The 17533-nt window shown below is 40.0% G+C and overlaps 1 protein-coding gene across 1 annotated transcript in view; it reads left to right on the plus strand.

Moving 5' to 3' along the window:
* The window catches only part of PITPNM3 (PITPNM family member 3), a 117758-nt gene extending 104122 nt beyond the window's left edge, over positions 1-13636 (plus strand). The window contains exons 14-20 of the mRNA XM_085310342.1: positions 3278-3394; positions 4489-4605; positions 7327-7475; positions 9458-9607; positions 10544-10727; positions 11153-11281; positions 12279-13636. Of these exons, the coding sequence (XP_085166468.1) occupies positions 3278-3394; positions 4489-4605; positions 7327-7475; positions 9458-9607; positions 10544-10727; positions 11153-11281; positions 12279-12587 (1155 nt within the window). The 3' untranslated portion in view covers positions 12588-13636. The remainder of the gene's footprint in view (positions 1-3277; positions 3395-4488; positions 4606-7326; positions 7476-9457; positions 9608-10543; positions 10728-11152; positions 11282-12278) is intronic.
* Positions 13637-17533: the final 3897 nt, after the last annotated feature.

The raw sequence follows: 17533 nt of genomic DNA on the forward strand, positions 1-17533 counted from the left end.
CACGCACACCTTACTGCCTCCTTCTGAACCCAAGATCAGGATGGCCTGTATCRTTTTGTCTTTTTGAAGAAATAGGCTATTTTCCATTTTGCTTTATTATGTTTATCTCTACTAAGGAGCAAATGATTAGTAAAGCTCTAACAGCAGTTTTAAAATAATACTCCCGTGAAAAAATCAGGTCAGGAGGAGTCCATGTAGCTGAGTACAATTGCCACCTTTTAAATGATAGGAAGCCTTCAGAACTGCCTCAGGTATTAGATATTCATTTAATACTTAAAATGGGAGTCTCTCACTGGGAAGTTAGGGACAACACATTGTATGGACAATACCAATACATAAATTAACCTCTAGAGACATCTAGTAGGCAAGTTTTATCTGTAGATAGCAAAGAGTTGCAGTGGAACCTTGTAATGGGTTTGCTGATTATGCTGAGATTAGAGATGTCTTTCTGAATGAGGACTGTACTCAGTGCTACCTTTTAAGTGCACACAGACTTTTGAGCACATCCTTCAATCATGTTGAATGTGAATGAGGCTGGTGTCTAAAAGTGCAGCCTGATGTGCTTTCCTGAATCAGAGCCTCAGAGTGGATTGTGAGCTGGATTTAGAAAGAAAAATACAGTAGGTTTTTCCCTCTCTGCTATCCCTTGTGTTCCATTGCACGTGGTGCTTAGAGTTTTCAAAGCCACTGTGAACAGTGTAGGGAATAAGAAAAATAAGGAGACTGAAACAGAAGTGTATAAGAAAAGACTATCGCTTAGCGTTCTCTCCTGTAAATATTCTAGACTATTTGCAGACATTGAGTACATGGTCTCCTCAGAATTGATATTTGACGCATATTACTGATCTGTGGTTTCCTTGCTGTTCCAGTGTTTAAACAGCTGTTCTCAGTGACTGGGACTAATGAAGTGCTCGTACCTCTGGGAAAATTGGTGGGCTGAGAAATTTCACCTAGTGTGAAAACAACTTAGTGTTATTTGAGGGGAGCCTTCTGCAGAACCCAAAATGACCCCTAAAAAGCCAGTCACATGCAGTTTAATTTCGATTAACCAAAGGATCAGTGTATTTTTACATCCAGTGAATAGTAAAACAGCTACTGCTTGATAAATGGCAGAAAAAGTAATGCAGAAAACTGCAGTGACTTCTGTTCATTAAATCAGCTCCTTTCAGCTAGTCTCCAAGCGTTTGCTCCCTCTGTCTCCTACCTGACACCTGTGCTGGTGTCAATGGTGTTAATTGCCTTGAGGCTCAGCTGGTAGCTCCTGTGAATGGAAGCTCAGTGGCTGACTTTCCTCCAGCTCAAAGCAGCCCAAAGCTGCTGAGGGAGAAGAGAGCTCCCATACTGAATGGACAGTGATAATGGAAAGTCATAAGAAGGGACTAGCATAATACTGTGCACTTGTACACAGCCTCTCAGAATGGAATGTGCAGTAGAGGATTTGGCTGGTAACCAGACCACTTGCAGGGTTTTTGATTGCTGCTTTTAATTGATGAAATACTAAGACTCCTTCAACCTCTGACTGTCCTGTCAAAGCACTCATTAGTATAAATGATTCCAGTCAAAATATGTCATTAAGCAATTAGTGCTTTTCCACAGAATTTTCAAAGCTAGTTTAAATAAACTTTGTTTATATCTAGTGTCACCACAATCACTGCAAAGCAAAAGTTACTGAAGATTTTTTCATGAACCAGAATAGCCTCTGGAATAGGAATCTTACTTGTTGCTTATTCCAAAGTAGGGGAGGGGTTTCTAATGGAAGTAACAGGATGCAAATCCCTGCCTTTTTTTTTTTTTTCCTTTCTTTTTCCTTTAACAACCTTAGATAATCCTGCATTCACACTCCCCTTTTTCATTTGTAGTTCTCTTGCATCTCCTGTCATCTCCTCCTCCTCTCAGGATTTTTTTTTTCCCTTGAATGCATCAGAGCRTTCTTGCATCTCCCCTTTCAAACACCTTGCTAATCCCATTTCTCTATCAGCAGTCATTCCTGCTTTATTCTCTTTGCTCTCCTTGCATCCATAGCAAGTTGCCTCGTGTATTACTAGGCTTATGTGTGTGTTTCAGCTTTTATAATTTAGTGAGGCCTTGAAGTGTTTGAAATATGCCTCTAAGGCAATGTGTGAGGCACAGCATAAAAAAAATGGTCAATTCCAGCATAGGCTGGACATTTGGCCTTTACTGGGATTAAGGCTAAGGCTCATGTATGACCTTTGGGCATATTTATTTCCTGCACATGCCCTCCAGTGAATGGTATTTATGCCAATTTATTAAAAAGCACCCTCACCTCAGCATGACTACAACATGTTGCAAGTTGGTTACTTTGGTAAGGCTTAATGCAACAGATCTTTACTCAGGGAATTTCATGTGGGACAGCTTTTTAAGGGATTCCATGCCACCATTCTAGAGATGGCACCCAGCATGGAAAACCCGGCATAGAAAGCTTCAGGATGGAAAGCAAACTGTTCAACTTGAGTCGTTTTCTGTTAGCTTGAAAAGAGGCAGGGTAGGCTTTCTCATTCAAACTGCGGTAGCCTTGTGCTATTCCTGATCCCATTAGTTAGTGAAATTACAAGCACCATCCTACTGAAGTCTGTAGGTTGTGCCTGGAAATCTGAGGAAGGGCATATAAGTTTTTTGGTAAGCGCATGATATTTAGATAAGAAAGAGTGTAGCCTATATGATTCTGCATGTTCACAAATTGTAGTCCTCTTATGTGATATTACCAGCCACAGGCTGAATCCTGAGCCTATTCCCTTCTACAATGGTAAGATCTGAAAGGCATTAAGAACCATTCTGCTTGGGTGTATGTATAGAAAATCAGTATAGATGGAGTAGAAAGCTGGCCTTTGCCCTGTGAAGGACATTAACAAGTACTTCTGTGGTCTTAAACTGTCTTTCTTACTGACTTTGGGGTGCTTTGCAGACCACAGGCAGGCAGTGTGGCTGTCACTTGATTCCATCCTAATATTCTCACCATTTTCTCTGGATTTATGTGATTCAGAGGATGATTAGAATATAAAAGAATGTGCTGGCTCTTTTTTGAATGAAACAGCTGTTCAGTAAGTATTTGAAGTTAGTGCTATAGACGTATAGCCTGTTTTCACTCTGCTGGCCATCACTTAATGTGAATGTATGGTCTGTATCTCTTTCTGCTCCACCTGTGCTGTTAGTTCTGAAACATCATTCAGCTGGGGCTGTAGTACACTTCCCTTTTCTTTGCTAAGTACGGGATTCCCCAGGCCTTGTACTATTTATTAGAATGTTGATATCATTTCAGGTGATGAGGTATGAAAATGTGAATTTCAAGGAAAATGACAGCCTGGATCTAGCAACACTAAGCCCATCCAATCCACGAGAAAAATGGCTGCGCAAAAGGACACATGTCAAGTTGAGAGTAGGTATAAATCTGAGTACCCGTGGCAGCTATAGAACTTGGGTTTTGTAGATAAATGGAGTTGAGTCTCCTAAAGTATGAATTTTATGTAACAAAGGCAGCTAAAGAGCTGAAAACTGCTAAACACAACCTAGAGGCAAACAAAGTAAGAGTTAGGGAATAGGAATAATTTATTCGTAGTTTTGTCGTGACATGTTGGGGGAAAATATGTATCTTTCTCTAAATAATGGAAGGGCGTTACATTTCAGTTGAGCAGGAGATTCTCCTTCTATTTTCTTACATGCTACGTGAGTTCATAACCTAAGAAAAATATTTATTTAATTCTACCAATGCCATGTCAGCTAGAAATACCAAATTCAGCCTCTGTGATTTCTAGAGTAATAGAGATTTCTATGTAATAAAAAAATCCCTCAAATCATGAGAAAACTTCTGTTGAAAACTAGCTGAAAACCTGACCTTTTTTCTTAATAAAATAGCCATGTTAATTTTAGATACCTTTTTAACACGTATTAAACACCACTGTAAATGTTGTATGAATACATTTTGCTCCAGGGCATAAGTACACACCGGGATTAAATATGATCATCAGCAAAAGCTTGAGTCAAAACTATGCCAAAATTTATATTCAGTTTGAAAGCAGTGCCAGCTTGGAGGTACTACTCCAGTGGTGTCATCAGCTTAAAACCTTCTTGGGGGAAGATTGCTTTCTTTTTAGTATGAAAAATTATGGCTATTAAAAATATGCAAAAGTACCTCATCAGTGTGTGTGTGTCTCAAAATCATGTGAATCTATAGCAATGCTTATAGTGAAAGATAACTGCTATTCCTTAAAAGTACTTATTTAGTAATTAAAAAGGAATTATTTAGTTATATTGAGCATTTCACTAGAACCTGTTTTCAGGAACTCACCATTACTGGGATTGTGACTCCAGTTGAAATGGTAACCTAGTCTTGCCAAGCGCTCTACAGGTGCACCAAGATGTAGCTCAGACATGCTGTCCGGGACTGTGTGTGTCACTGTTTTTAGTAACAACATAGAGATAGTAGCTGCTTTGCAAAAGCAAAACTACCCTTCTGTTCTGCTTTCATTTCAGAATGTGACTGCCAATCACCGAGCTAACGATGTCATTGCAGCAGAAGATGGTCCTCAGGTACTGGTTGGACGCTTTATGTATGGGCCTCTGGACATGGTAGCTTTAACAGGTGAAAAGGTAAAGCCTGAGTCTTCTGTTTCCTTTTTTTTCTCAAACTAACTTTTACTAGAAACAGTTGTTGAACATAACACACGTATAACATCAGAGAAAGCCTTACAGTGAGAAGAAGTATGTCACTTACCCCTGTCACTTCAAAGACAATTGAATATCCAGCAAAAATATCTGGTAATTGGGCTCTCCTGATTGCTGGCCTTTTTCCCAGCTGTCATCCTGATTATGTGATGCTGGCCACCTCCTGTGGTTAACAATGAGTATGCTGTGCAGTGATTTCTGAACCTGCCATCCAATTGCACCACCTACTGGAGACAGAATTAACTTTTTGAGGAAGGAGGAAAAACTAATTCTGTAGCAGTTGGCAAATCTCTAAAAGAAAAATATATATCCTCCCCTCAAGGTAAGACATCTAGATAAAGGAATGGGGATTCTAGAGGTCAGGTGGCTGCTCTTTTTTCATGCACATAGAAGAATAAAGATTAATTTTGAATTGAAATACTAATGTGATGTAGTTGGAACCATCTCTACTCCAGAAGCCACCTATGATAGCCAGGCTTCAAACTAACAGCTAAGCATGAAGTGGAAGTGAACGCATTTGTTCACATTCGCTGAGACTGTAGGGATTTTTGTGAGGGAGGAGTGCTTTGTGGAACTGGCAGAGCAATGCTGCTGAGCTTGGGGTAAAACCGAAGCATGGAGGCTTCGCTTGGCCTGTTCTAGGGGTGGCCCATTTTACTAAAGTACAGCACTGACCTGATCCCTCTAGGTACTGGCCTCCTTTGAAGTATCAGGTTGTGAAATGAGAGTCAAGGTCTTTCTGGAACAACATCTCTGGCCAGAGTGCATCCCTTCACTGAGTGTGAGGAGGTGGGATGCACTGGCCAGAGTGCCTCCTCAGCAAGTTTGCTGATGATACCAAGCTGGGAGGAGTGKCTGACAAACCTGAGGGCTGTGCTGCCTTTCAGAGGGACCTGGACAGGCTGGAGAGCTGGGCAGAGAGGAACCTCATGAGGTTCAACAAGGGCAAGTGCAGAGCCCTACACCTAGGGAGGAATAACCCTAGGCACCAGTACAAGCTGGGGGCTGACCTGCTGGAGAGCAGCTCTGCAGAGAAGGACCTGGGAGTGCTGGTGGATGACAGGTTGACCACGAGCCAGCAATGTGCCCTTGTGGCCAAGAAGGCCAATGGTATCCTTGGGTGCATTAGGAAGAGTGTTGCCAGCAGGTCGAGGGAGGTGATCCTGCCCCTCTACTCAGCCCTGAGGAGGCCTCATCTCGAGTACTGTGTCCAGTTCCGGGCTCCCCACTACAAGGGAGACGTGGAGCTCCTGGAAAGAGTCCAGCATAGGGCTGCGAGGATGATCAGAGGGCTGGGGCACCTGCCCTGTGAGGAACGGCTGCGAGAGCTGGGCCTCTTTAGCCTGGGGAAGAGAAGACTGAGGGGGGATCTTATCAATGTGTATAAGTACCTGAGGGGAGGGTGTCAAGGGAACGGGGACAAACTCTTTTCTGTTGTCCCATGCAATAGGACAAGAGGCAACAGGCAGAAACTGAACCACAGGAAATTCCACCTGAATGTGATGGGGAATTTCTTCCCTGTGAGAGTGAGGGAGCACTGGACCAGGTTGCCCAGAGAGGTTGTGGAGTCTCCTTCTCTGGAGATATTCAAGGCCCGCCTGGATGCAACCCTGTCATTCTATGAGATGCTTATGTCAGCAGGAAACACACTGACTGATCTTGGTTAGATTTCTGATTCAGAAATACTGGACTTTTCTTCCCTTGCACCAAAATTCATCCAGGAAAACTTTAGTTCTGAATTTCGTCAATTCATAACATCTTTAATAACGTTTATAATTACATCCCAATGTTGCATTATCTTTGTGTCCAAGAGAAGCATATTTGCAGATTTAATGAGACTATCCACTTAAAGAGCTGAATCTCAGAAGCTGCTGTCCAATCCTGTAGAGATCTGGCTGAGTGTTGAACATTGAAGAAGTTTATGTACCTTTTATGTATACATCCTGTACAAATTGAGTCCAGAAGAAGAACTCAACAGGTATTTCCCTCAGATTTACTGATGTATTTATTCCTTAAAAGTGCCAATTCAGGTCAGGCAAAGTATTTCAAAACTATTTGTTAATTTTGATAAAATACTTCATTTGGAGGAAAGCATATTGAAACCTGTTGTAAAAAAAAAAATCTTTTTAATTCACATTTAGTTTTTCATTTGAAAAACTAAACAATTAGATTTTTCATTTGAAGGCAAATTTGAGGAAGGTTGAGGATGGTTTAAGCTTATAGTTTGAGGAAGATTATAGTTTGAGGAAGATTTCATTTTATTAATAACCAAATGAATTTTCTGTTTTATTGATTTAGGATGCAAAAGATGTAACATGTACACACAAGCCAAAGTTATTTTTTTCCTACTTTTTGGTCTTGGCAGAGCTTCATGTCCTCTTGACACCTGCAGTGCTAAGCTGTGTATTTTGAATATTCAAGTGTATAATAGACTCTCATATTTTGGATTAGGGAGCATTTTCTAATTATTGGGATGCTCTATGAAGACTTTACTGAACTCTATGATTCCTTGAATTTTTCTTGTAGGCTTTCAGTACAAGTCACAGTTGGAGACACTAATGTTATTCAAGCATTGCAGGCCCTGTGAACAGGGGATGTGCTACCTACTATCAGACCTCAAGACTGACTGCTTTGTCATTTTTGCAGGTTGACATCTTTATAATGACAGAGCCGTCTTCGGATAGGTGGGTGTATTTTGACACAGAGATATCCAACAGCAGCGGCCGAATATCATACAACATACCTAAACAGAAGAGGCTCAGAGTTGGTGTGTATCCTATCAAAATGGTGGTCAGGTAAGTTCCAAGCTGGAACTGCAGCAGTGGTGGGCTGTTGTGATTTGGAGCAAACCGAGGTGTGTAAAATTGAAGGTGGGGAAAGGGATTTGGTGCCAGCTCTGTGTCAGATTATGCAACAGGCTTTAATTTCTTTGTGTTTCAGTTTCCAAGTAATGATCTGAGGCATCTTTTCTTGATCCTTTCACTGTATTGTCAGCTTAGATTTGTTTTTACCTGCCCCTTTGGAGGTGCCGGCTCAAGGGTCTGATCTCTACTGCAACACAAATCCTTAGTACAACTCAATTTAGTGACGCTTGGCCTTGCATAACTCAAGTGGATTGTGTGACTAATCAGTCCTTCCACAGCAAGAGTGTATGGTTTGGGTTAAGTCAGAGCCTGCTCGGTGGGAAAAAAATTGCTGCAGGGTATGGCTCTGCATTCTTCAGACTGGTGACAACCTTATATTCTTGAAATAAACAGTCAAGGTACTGCCTTGCTCTCAGGAGCTGTTCATCTATTGATGTCAGCCTAGTAGAAGGAGTCGTTTTAATTCTGTACTCAGGACTATACTACTTATAAAAAAAAGTGCAGCACCTTAAAGAAGCAACTCATTGAAGTGAAAGCAGTCAACTTTCCTGACTCCCCAGCAATTCYTAAAAAGCACTCTGTGAGAGCGAAAATGTGTAAAAATAAGATCTGTCAACCTAGGTGCAAGATTGAAGTAGCTGTGCTTTTAAAAAAAATCTTATGTTTAATAAAAAATTCACTTTGCTTTAATGTGAAGTTTTAGTTTAGTATTGTGCCTTAGTTTAATTTCCTATCCACTTAGGGGGTAGGTTATAGCTTTCATTGAATCCCTACTTTGAAGACAAAATCTGTGTGATGAATTTAATTGAAGCAGAGTATGATGTTACCCAGAAGTTAATCAAGTGCAAAGTCAATTTAGTCTCTTGTACTGCTAATGCAAGAGGAAGAAATATTTTACCTCAGCATACTACAACAGGCAATGAATTCAAGAAGGCAGAGTTAATTAAAAACAAATTAAAGTCTATGCAGAAGCTAAGTGCCCAAAGGCTGCAGGAATAATTTTCAGACTGGAATGAAAGAAGTTGTCCTGTCTTTGCCCATGAAGCTGTGATGTGATACATACATACACACACAGTCACTCACTCACTCACTCAAACAATCTGGATCACCAGGTATAAATTCCTGGATAGTACAGTAATCTTCATTTTAAAAGAAAGAAGGTGCAGCCTTCAGATCACAATTTTTAAGCAACATGAGGTCGTGGGATGGTAGGAACTTTCAGTCGGTTTATGCTCTGTCCTACTGTCTTAATATCCAGTCCTCTTGAGGAGAATGTTATGAACAGAAGATTGCATCTCATATCCTTTACATTTGCCTTTACATAAGAAAAGCCATCTATGGTTGAACTTCCCTTTGGGTTTGGGAGGGAGGCAGATTGTTTTCTTTGGTTTTACTTTTCTGAATTGTGCAGGCATAGAGGGGTGAGTAATACTAGAATTACCCAACTGTAAGCACATTCCAATAAAAGGTGTATATCAGTTCTTTCTTTGTAATTTCAAATAATTTGGCAGTAATTGTAGACTGCTAGAAAAATATTGTAGCAAATTTCTGTGTCTATATATGTATGTATGTATATAGAGCATTCATATACTGTGTATGTTTATAAATAGAAAAATACAAAGTTTTGGTTCTTGGGATGAGGTGGGTTTTTTGAAATTCTTCAGTGTATTTGTACAAATATTATTGCTCGATGAAGTCAGTTTCCAAAGTGCTTGTTGGAAAGCTATTTCCTAAAAGCTTTAATGAAAGCTTTAATCACCCCCATGTAGGACTGAAATCAGAAGCCCTATTTGACAGAGATTTTTGAAGCTGTAGATGTGGACAGATCTCACTTCAGGTTTTAACCAGAATACACAGAAAATACATTCTGAAATTTTGTTTTTAAAATAATATTTACTGCTTTGACTCTCTAGAGGAGACCAGAGCAGTGCCACGAGTTACCTGACCGTGCTTCCCCGAGGAATGGAATGTGTGGTGTTCAGCATTGATGGTTCGTTTGCAGCAAGTGTTTCTATCATGGGAAGAGACCCCAAAGTCCGAGCTGGGGCGGTTGATGTTGTCAGGTAAGTGAGGTTTGCATGATTCTCCTTTTAAGTCTCTGATCTTTCTATTATGTTCAAACAGGAAGGAGGAGGACAAAACAGATTGTTTACTAAAAAACAGATCTTTAAAGGCTGAGCTTCTTTGCGTATAAATTCCTGTATTTGTTTGAACATTAGGTGTGCCTGATTTTCAGAGGAGTCTTAAAGTGCCTTGATTTAATCTGAAATTTTTTTGTGTTGTATAAAAAAGCTTCTTGGAAATATGACCTTAAAGTGTGTGCAGTGAATTAATGATGACTCTATTTGTTACTATGATTAGCAAAGAGTGTATTTTATGTTTCACTTACACTCRTGGTACTTAGTGTTTTTTAAGTAGAAATATGTCCTTATTTGAAGTTAGAGTTTTCTGGGAGGGTTGGCGGGGGCGGGGGAGGGAGGGTTGTTCCTAGAGGGCAAAAAGAAAGCTGTACAGAGTGGAGCCTTTTAGTCCACTCTTGCACACCTGCTAATGCTGCACTGGGTAAAGAAATAGAAATGTCCTTTTCCAACTTGCATTGGGATGGAGAGGTGTCAATGGTTTCAAAGGTTTCCATTCCCTGCAGCTGAAATGGAAGGGCATCTTGCTGTATATTTCACAGATAGCAGGACTTGACCTGCAGCAAAAAGACTATTCTAAATACCTTAAGGTATTTATCAGGCACACCTTAAATAGCTCTCAGGTTTTATGTAACTGTGTTGTATGACACACTCTTGCTTTCCTCCTCTTCTCTCAAGATGTAGAAATTATTACCTAATTTCTCAGTAGAAGCAGAAAGTTGGCCTTGCTGTTTTCCACTTGTGGAGGGATCATGTCTGACTTCTCCTAACTGGGTCTGTGCTGAGCAAAGAAAATATTGACCTTGTCCTGTGATTATTTCGCTTTCTTTACATACACAATTTATCCGCTGCTTCTGACAGGCATTGGCAGGATCTGGGATATCTGATTATCTATATCACTGGCCGTCCAGATATGCAAAAGCAGCGTGTGGTTTCCTGGTTGTCTCAACATAACTTTCCACAAGGAATGATCTTCTTCTCAGATGGGCTTGTTCATGACCCGCTGCGACAAAAGACTATTTTTCTCCGGCATCTTATGCAAGAGGTACTAAAAACCTGTTTATATCTTTAAAACCTTTTCCAGATAATGTCATTCAGTGAAGTTAGATATCTCCCTCCCTTTCGAACAGTAAATCTTACTGGCCATTACAAAGTATTTTTGCCATTCCTCATTCCTTTTCTCACTTTTTAAGGAGCAAAGAAGGCTGATAAAAAAAATCCAAAGGGTACCTCCTGCCATGTGATATCACAAATGAATAAATGAACTGCCTGTTCTTTCTTGTATGTGGACATGTACATAGTTGTTCTGGCCTGCAGGCAGGCAGATTTAGGCTTCTGTGGTTTACAGAATTGTATTGCTAACAGTAAGCTTGTCTGCTGCTTCACTGCAAAACAAGTGTTGTCCTTGTAGGTGTATGGTGCTCCATACTCAGAGCATTCTCAGTGGAAGTAATATTTGCCTTGTTTCAGTGCCACATCAAAATCTGTGCTGCGTATGGTTCCATGAAAGATATTTCAGTGTACAATGTCTTGGCTCTATCGCCATCCCAAATCTACATTGTTGGACGGTCAACAAAGAAATACCAGACACAGTGTCAAGTAAGTAACTCTTGATGCAGAATCAGGAAATTCTATGAGGAGCAAAGAAATGCACGTGTGCATAACTGCATATGCATACATGCACAAATGTGCACCCACACACAAGGTAAAGAGTAGAGGTATTGTTCCAGGGAAGAAAGAGTTTTGGTCAGAGATGAGGCGTTTTCTTGCAAAGTGTATGGTAAAGAGAATTGAGCAGTCTTAGGATATATCTACAAGTGCACATATAGTATATTGCTGAATGACAAAAATGGAACAGTTTATTGAAAATGTGGGAGTAAACTTGTATTATTCCTCTGTACGTATCTAACTGGGATGCAAAAGATAAGAACTTAACTCCTCGTAGAGCCTATGGGTCGAGACAGCTTCTCCCCAGAAGACATTTTATAGTGCCTCTGCTGTGATAGTTTAGAGAGCTTTAGGTGATCCTGGAAGATGAGCAATATAAATGTCCTCAAAATTGCATAACAGTCAGCCCTTAAAGACTGGGGTCTTCCAGCCATACCCCTCCAGCAGAATCTTTTTCTTAAGACTTTGAGGTGGTTTGAAATTCCACAGTCTTTTGATCCTTGTGGACTTCTGTTTTGCTGCAGCCCTTACCTTTCTCTGAACACGCTGTTTGCCTGCTGGAGGACCCATGGAGAAGGAAGGCAACTTAGCCACAGGAAAGGACAAAATTTATCCTCTTAATTGAAGGGCTTTTTTATTCTGTTCACAGCAGACTACAGATTGACTTCTTTTGGCTTAACTAGTTGTAAATTTGGAGGAACCTTCTCTGGGAAAGAACCCCTGAGACTATCCAAAAGCCTCATCTAGCTTAACAGAAAAGAGCGCTCTCTGCTCTTCCATTACCAGCATGGTCAGCATTTGTTGAAATCTGTCTGGCAGCAATTTTAACCAGCCAGATGTCTCATTAGTGTGGAGCCTTTCTTTTGGTTACTGCATATTATAGTTAATAGATTGATTAATCTCTCCCTTTCTTTCCTTCCTATTTCAGTTCCTCAGTGAAGGTTATGCAGCCCACTTGGCCTCACTGGAATTCAGTCTCCATTCACGACCCAAAAAGAACAACTCTCGTATGATCTTGAGAAAAGGCAGCTTTGGCCTCCACTCTCAACCTGAGTTTTTGCGCAAAAGAAACCATCTCCGTAGAACTATGTCAGTACAGCAGCCTGACCCACCTTCTTCCAACCCCAAACCAGAGCGTGCACAGAGCCAGCCTGAATCAGACAAAGATCATGAGAGGCATTTGCCCTCCATTGCATGGGTTCGAGGTGGAATTCACAAATTTGAATCTGTCCCCTAGAAAGCTTGGAGATGCAGATCTTGGGTGCACTCCATTAAACTTGTAGGCATGCCTCTAAGATAGTATTTAGGGGCAGCTTCAAAGGGGGGGACAGGTACCTCAGTCTTCCCTCCTGTGGAATCTGCCTTCTTAAACCAACCTGGGAACTTCAGGTTTGTTGCTTTTGACATGTTTATTGTGAAACTTTAAAACAATCTAAAACTATTGCAAGTGCTTCAACATCAGAGTAACAGAAGATGTCTTAGGTTATTTTTTACAAGAGATACAATAAAATGTGCAATAAGAGAAAAAGCTGTAGCTAGTTGATTTTACTTGAAGGAAGGACTGTGATAACAGCTGACTAGCTGCACCCAAAACAGTAGTCAGTAGGTCCCAAAGGTTACAGCAAAACCTTAAACTTTAAAAACTAAGTAGTTGTATCTGTTGCTGCTTCACTTTTGATAAGGCTATACACTTCCAAGGGAAGCAGTGTTGAGAACTACAATAATGGATGGTCAGGATTTGTATGGCAAAATGCATTGGGTGCCTTAAACCCAAGATTTTCTTTCAGCTTATGGTATTGGGGAACAGACATCAACATGGGCACTCATTTGTGAGGTGCTGGACATCAAGTAAATAAAAGTTGTCCACTTATGAACCAAATTATAAATGCTACATGTTAGAAATAAATGTGTCTGCAGTTTGAAGGAGTTAGTGTTGCTGTATACACAGTGATGTGCAAAATGTACAAAGATCACATTGTTTTTAGAACTTGGTGACTGTGCAAAATGTGTGGACTGCTCCAATTAAGGAGATGGCTCTGATCATCTGAGTCCTTGACATGGATCTTAAGATGGTAAGCTAAAGAGAGCCTTTTTACTAAGGAATCTCCAAACTTCAGCGCAATCACTTTTTTTTCATTATTCTAACTAGAATCTTTACACTGGAGGGAGAAAAAAAATAGATCATAATGGAATTCCTCTGGGTGATTTTTTTACCTTCTCATGCTTTATAGGAARTGTTTCATTACAGACAATCTGTAGAATTTAAAATACATTCAGCTCCAAAGAAAGGAGATGTCAACATAGAAAAATGTCTATTTGGCTCCTCTAATTATTTAAATTTTTCTCAGCTCCCTCAATGCACTTACTAGAAGTAAAATGTATGAAAATTTCACTCAGAATATTTCAAAAGCAAATGTTGTAGTTAGTTTAAGATAGTTTTTTCCAAATTCTTTGAGGCAGTACTTCTGCTGGACTAATTCACCAAGAGAACTTTCATGACTGAACTGAACTTAAGCACGTTTCCAAACATGCAGTGAAGTTACAAGTGCACAGAAAAACCTTTTCTTTAAAAATTAAAACCTGACTGCTAACCCTGAAAAAGTTTGAAGTCAATAAGGGATTTCTATTTTCCTCTGTTCGTTGTTGTTTTCACTTTCAGGTTTTTCTAGTCTGTAGCTGGAACAGAAACAGTCTTTCAACAAGCCTGTTGGTTAGTGATTTAAAAGTTGGCATGTAAAAGAAACCAGGAATTATATGGAAAACTGTTACAACACTGCAGAAGTAAACCTAATTCTGTATTCCCTATTCACCCAAAAGTTTGTGTACTTTTTTTGAGGGGCTAGTAATGTGGCTTTTGCCTTAAAAGGCAGCAAAGCAGCTTACAAATAGAGATCTCAGGTTTATTTTATTTTTTCAGCTTATTATTTGGCAAGATTGCCAGAGTTGCCCCCTCTTTGGAGTTATGCTTAAATTCTACTTCCTGAAAGATGTCTGACACATCAGTGATTTGGTTCTGTAACGTGTCCTTTAATGGGAAGGGTAAACTTATCTAAAGTTTTAGGAAGGGTATGAAAAGTTTGATAGCTCTGATTAGCAGCAGGTAGCTACATTACACAGGGCTGGATTTTTTTATGCTCTGGTACCAAGTCAGCTGGCTACAAAAGATCTTCACAAAGTGCATTGAAGTAATCTTTAGGTTTACGTGTGCCCAGCTTCCTCCAAGTCTCATGCGCAGCTCTTTAACCTACAAACTTGGAATAGTTATTCTGGGTTCTGTCTTGGCTCGCTGTATTTATTCTGATACCATAGCCTGTTTCTTCTGTCCTCCCAGCTAGGAGATCGCACAAGTTACACCAGGTAGCAGATTGTCTCCTCTGTTCAGTTCACTGCTAGTACAGGTGCCAGAGCTGACAAGATGTCAGTGCAGTAAAGGCTGCTTATTGTGGTGCTGAGTTTGTTTTCCTGCTGCTGGTCTAGTGAAGAGGAAACTACGCAGTAGAGAGGCATGTCTGATGTTTATTCTGTGCTCTCTTCCTGTCAAAAGTACCTTTTTCTAGCAGCTGCCAACAAAATGCCCAGAGTACGTACTGTGAGAAGACCAGATACAATAAGTAGCTCAGTCTCTGACAAGTACATAAATTGTATGTTCAAAGTCATTGCTTGTTCTGCTAGGAGCAGCCTCCTTTTTCTGATGCCACAATAACTGGCAGATGGTTTTTACAACTGTTACGGCAGGCCCGATAGAACATGGCTATTGCCAGCATGCTCTCATTTGTTAGGTTTAAATGGGCAAGACAACCCAAGGGTTACAAGGGGGGGGGGGAGAGGCAGGAATTCACTATACATATTTGAACTTTGCTGATGAGGGTACCTAAAGGCAACATAGGTTGCAAAGTTTGAAATTACTCTTTTTGAGCATTGGATGTATCGCATATCTGCTGTCAGTATTCACTGTGCCTGCTGCAAAGTTCAAAGCTATTGCTGTCTACCTCTGTCGGCCAAGAGACTCCAAAATCTGTTCTTCAGTTTTAAGTTATTGTGGTATGCCAGCTCACTCCTTTTCAAAAAAAAGACATCTCTGTGGAATTCTATGACAGGCATTAAAGGAAGTAAAGTCTGAACAGGAGAATGGAGAAATCTCTTAAGTTCTCATTTTGGAAGAAATCAGGTAATGAAAGCCCTGATTTTGTGTATCTCTGTTAATATGTGGGTCACCCTTACATCCCTTTGCTTCATTGAAGAGTGTTATCACTTAAGGAGTAAAATAAATGCTAGTCTGTGTGCATGCTTTAGAATGGTAACAATTTAATAGTTCCATAAGTAGCATTGAAGTTGAGCTGAAAATATTTTCCCAACCTAATTTCCTGAGATCTATGAGAGCTCATGTGGCCTTTACATAATTCCAACACTACTTACTGCTTGAGGATAGAATGGTTTATCTGCTGATTACATGCCTCCAAATAAACATTTTTTTTGCAGTGTTACAGGCATCAGTTTAATGCTTCCTGCTAATTAGGAACTGATGCTCTGAAAGATCAGGTGCCAGAGGCAGTTGTTTTGAAAGCGCTAGCCAGTTGCTACAAAACTGACACACAAGTTTTGTTGGGAACTGATAGTACAGAACAGATGGTTACAATTTTGACATCTCACAACTAGACTGGCAGTGCACCAGCCTCCTGTGGCAGAGGAAAACTGAGACCTCATGCATGTAGAAACACTAGCTTTTTGCAGTTATATTCAAGGTGATCCCTGATGTTTGGCCAATGAATCACTAGTTTTACCGTGTAATTTAGTCCCTGTTACCACTTAAAACATTTCCTTCCTGACTGAACTTCAGCTTCATGCTTTGTCCACACAAAACTGCATGTAACAACTCACGGTCATTCAGATTGCAAGTGGATACCAGTTTTTATTCAGTTTTAGTTGAGCTTTCACCAAACTCTTACCAGTGCTGTTAAACAGGCTATTTGCTATGAGGTTGAGTTTAAGCCCACAATCTTTCTTCTCTGCTTATCTGTCCTCATGTCTGCATTCTTTGCACACTCAGCCCTGTTGTGAACTTTATAGGCTATGGAAGCATAAAAGTATACAAAGAGGGGAAAGGGACAAAGAGGTCAGGGGAGTTGTAGGTCCTCAAGGAATGCAGGTTAGACCTATCAATAGTTTCAGCACCTTTAGTGCCTCCAGTCTGATTAATATATATATATAAAAAAAAAAAAGCACACACTCTTCTGACCTTTGGAATGGAGGAAGCATAAATGAAACATTAGAACACTAAACTTCTTACTCCAGTGGCTGTTGAAGCAGTAGTACAAGTCAGTGCACAGGGAAGGCCACACCTAGACACTTACTCTTTGCCCTATTGATATGAATCCAGATTTTTTTAATTACTGTAAAAAAAATAAAAAAAAAAGGCAATGATTAATAGCAGTGGTGTACTGTTATCTGAGATATTGTGAAAACACCTTCACAACTGTGGTATATTTTGTGCTTGTGTATATGTGTGTGTGTGTGTGGGTGTGCGTGCGTGCATGTATAGCTACTGAGTTCATAGCCACATTAGGTGAAGTTTTTTAGTTTGGCTTTCACAGCAAATTTGTAACCAATATGCATTTTTTATAATGGCTGTTAGTTCAATTTGGTTGTCCTGTTAGGTAAGTTTGAAAAAAGGGTTGTGAAAAGAGTGCAGAATATTCCACAGACCTGAATAGTAATGTTGAGCCAAATCTGCTTATTTTGAATAATAAGTGTTTAAAACAAAATGTTTGACTACACTAGTGCGCTTGGAACAGAATCTTGCTTGACCAAAGTATACTTGTTTAGTTTTGTGGCATGGTTAATATACTATTCAGCATAAAATTTTGTCAGGTATAAAAATGACATGGTATTATCATCATTCTTGTTCATTGGGGTTCATGAGTCAGCTGCCATTTTGATTTGTTTAGATGAAAATGGAGTCTTAATTTCTTACAGCTCACCTCTTCTAATTCTTTAGTATATAAGGAAGCTTAAAAAAAATTTTTCAGTGGTTACATAGAAGCTGAACTATCAGTAAAACAGAGAGGAAAAAATGTACACAGCTTAAGTATTAAACTAAGCAGAAAATGGCACTTACCTGAAAGCTTCACCATTCTGCAAAAAATGCTGGGTTTGGTTTTTTGGTTTTGTTTAAACTGCAGTGGT

This window comes from Rhea americana, unplaced genomic scaffold, assembly GCF_003343005.1.
Source record: "Rhea americana isolate MKP2758 unplaced genomic scaffold, rheAme1 scaffold_317, whole genome shotgun sequence".
Taxonomy (NCBI): Eukaryota; Metazoa; Chordata; class Aves; order Rheiformes; family Rheidae; genus Rhea; species Rhea americana.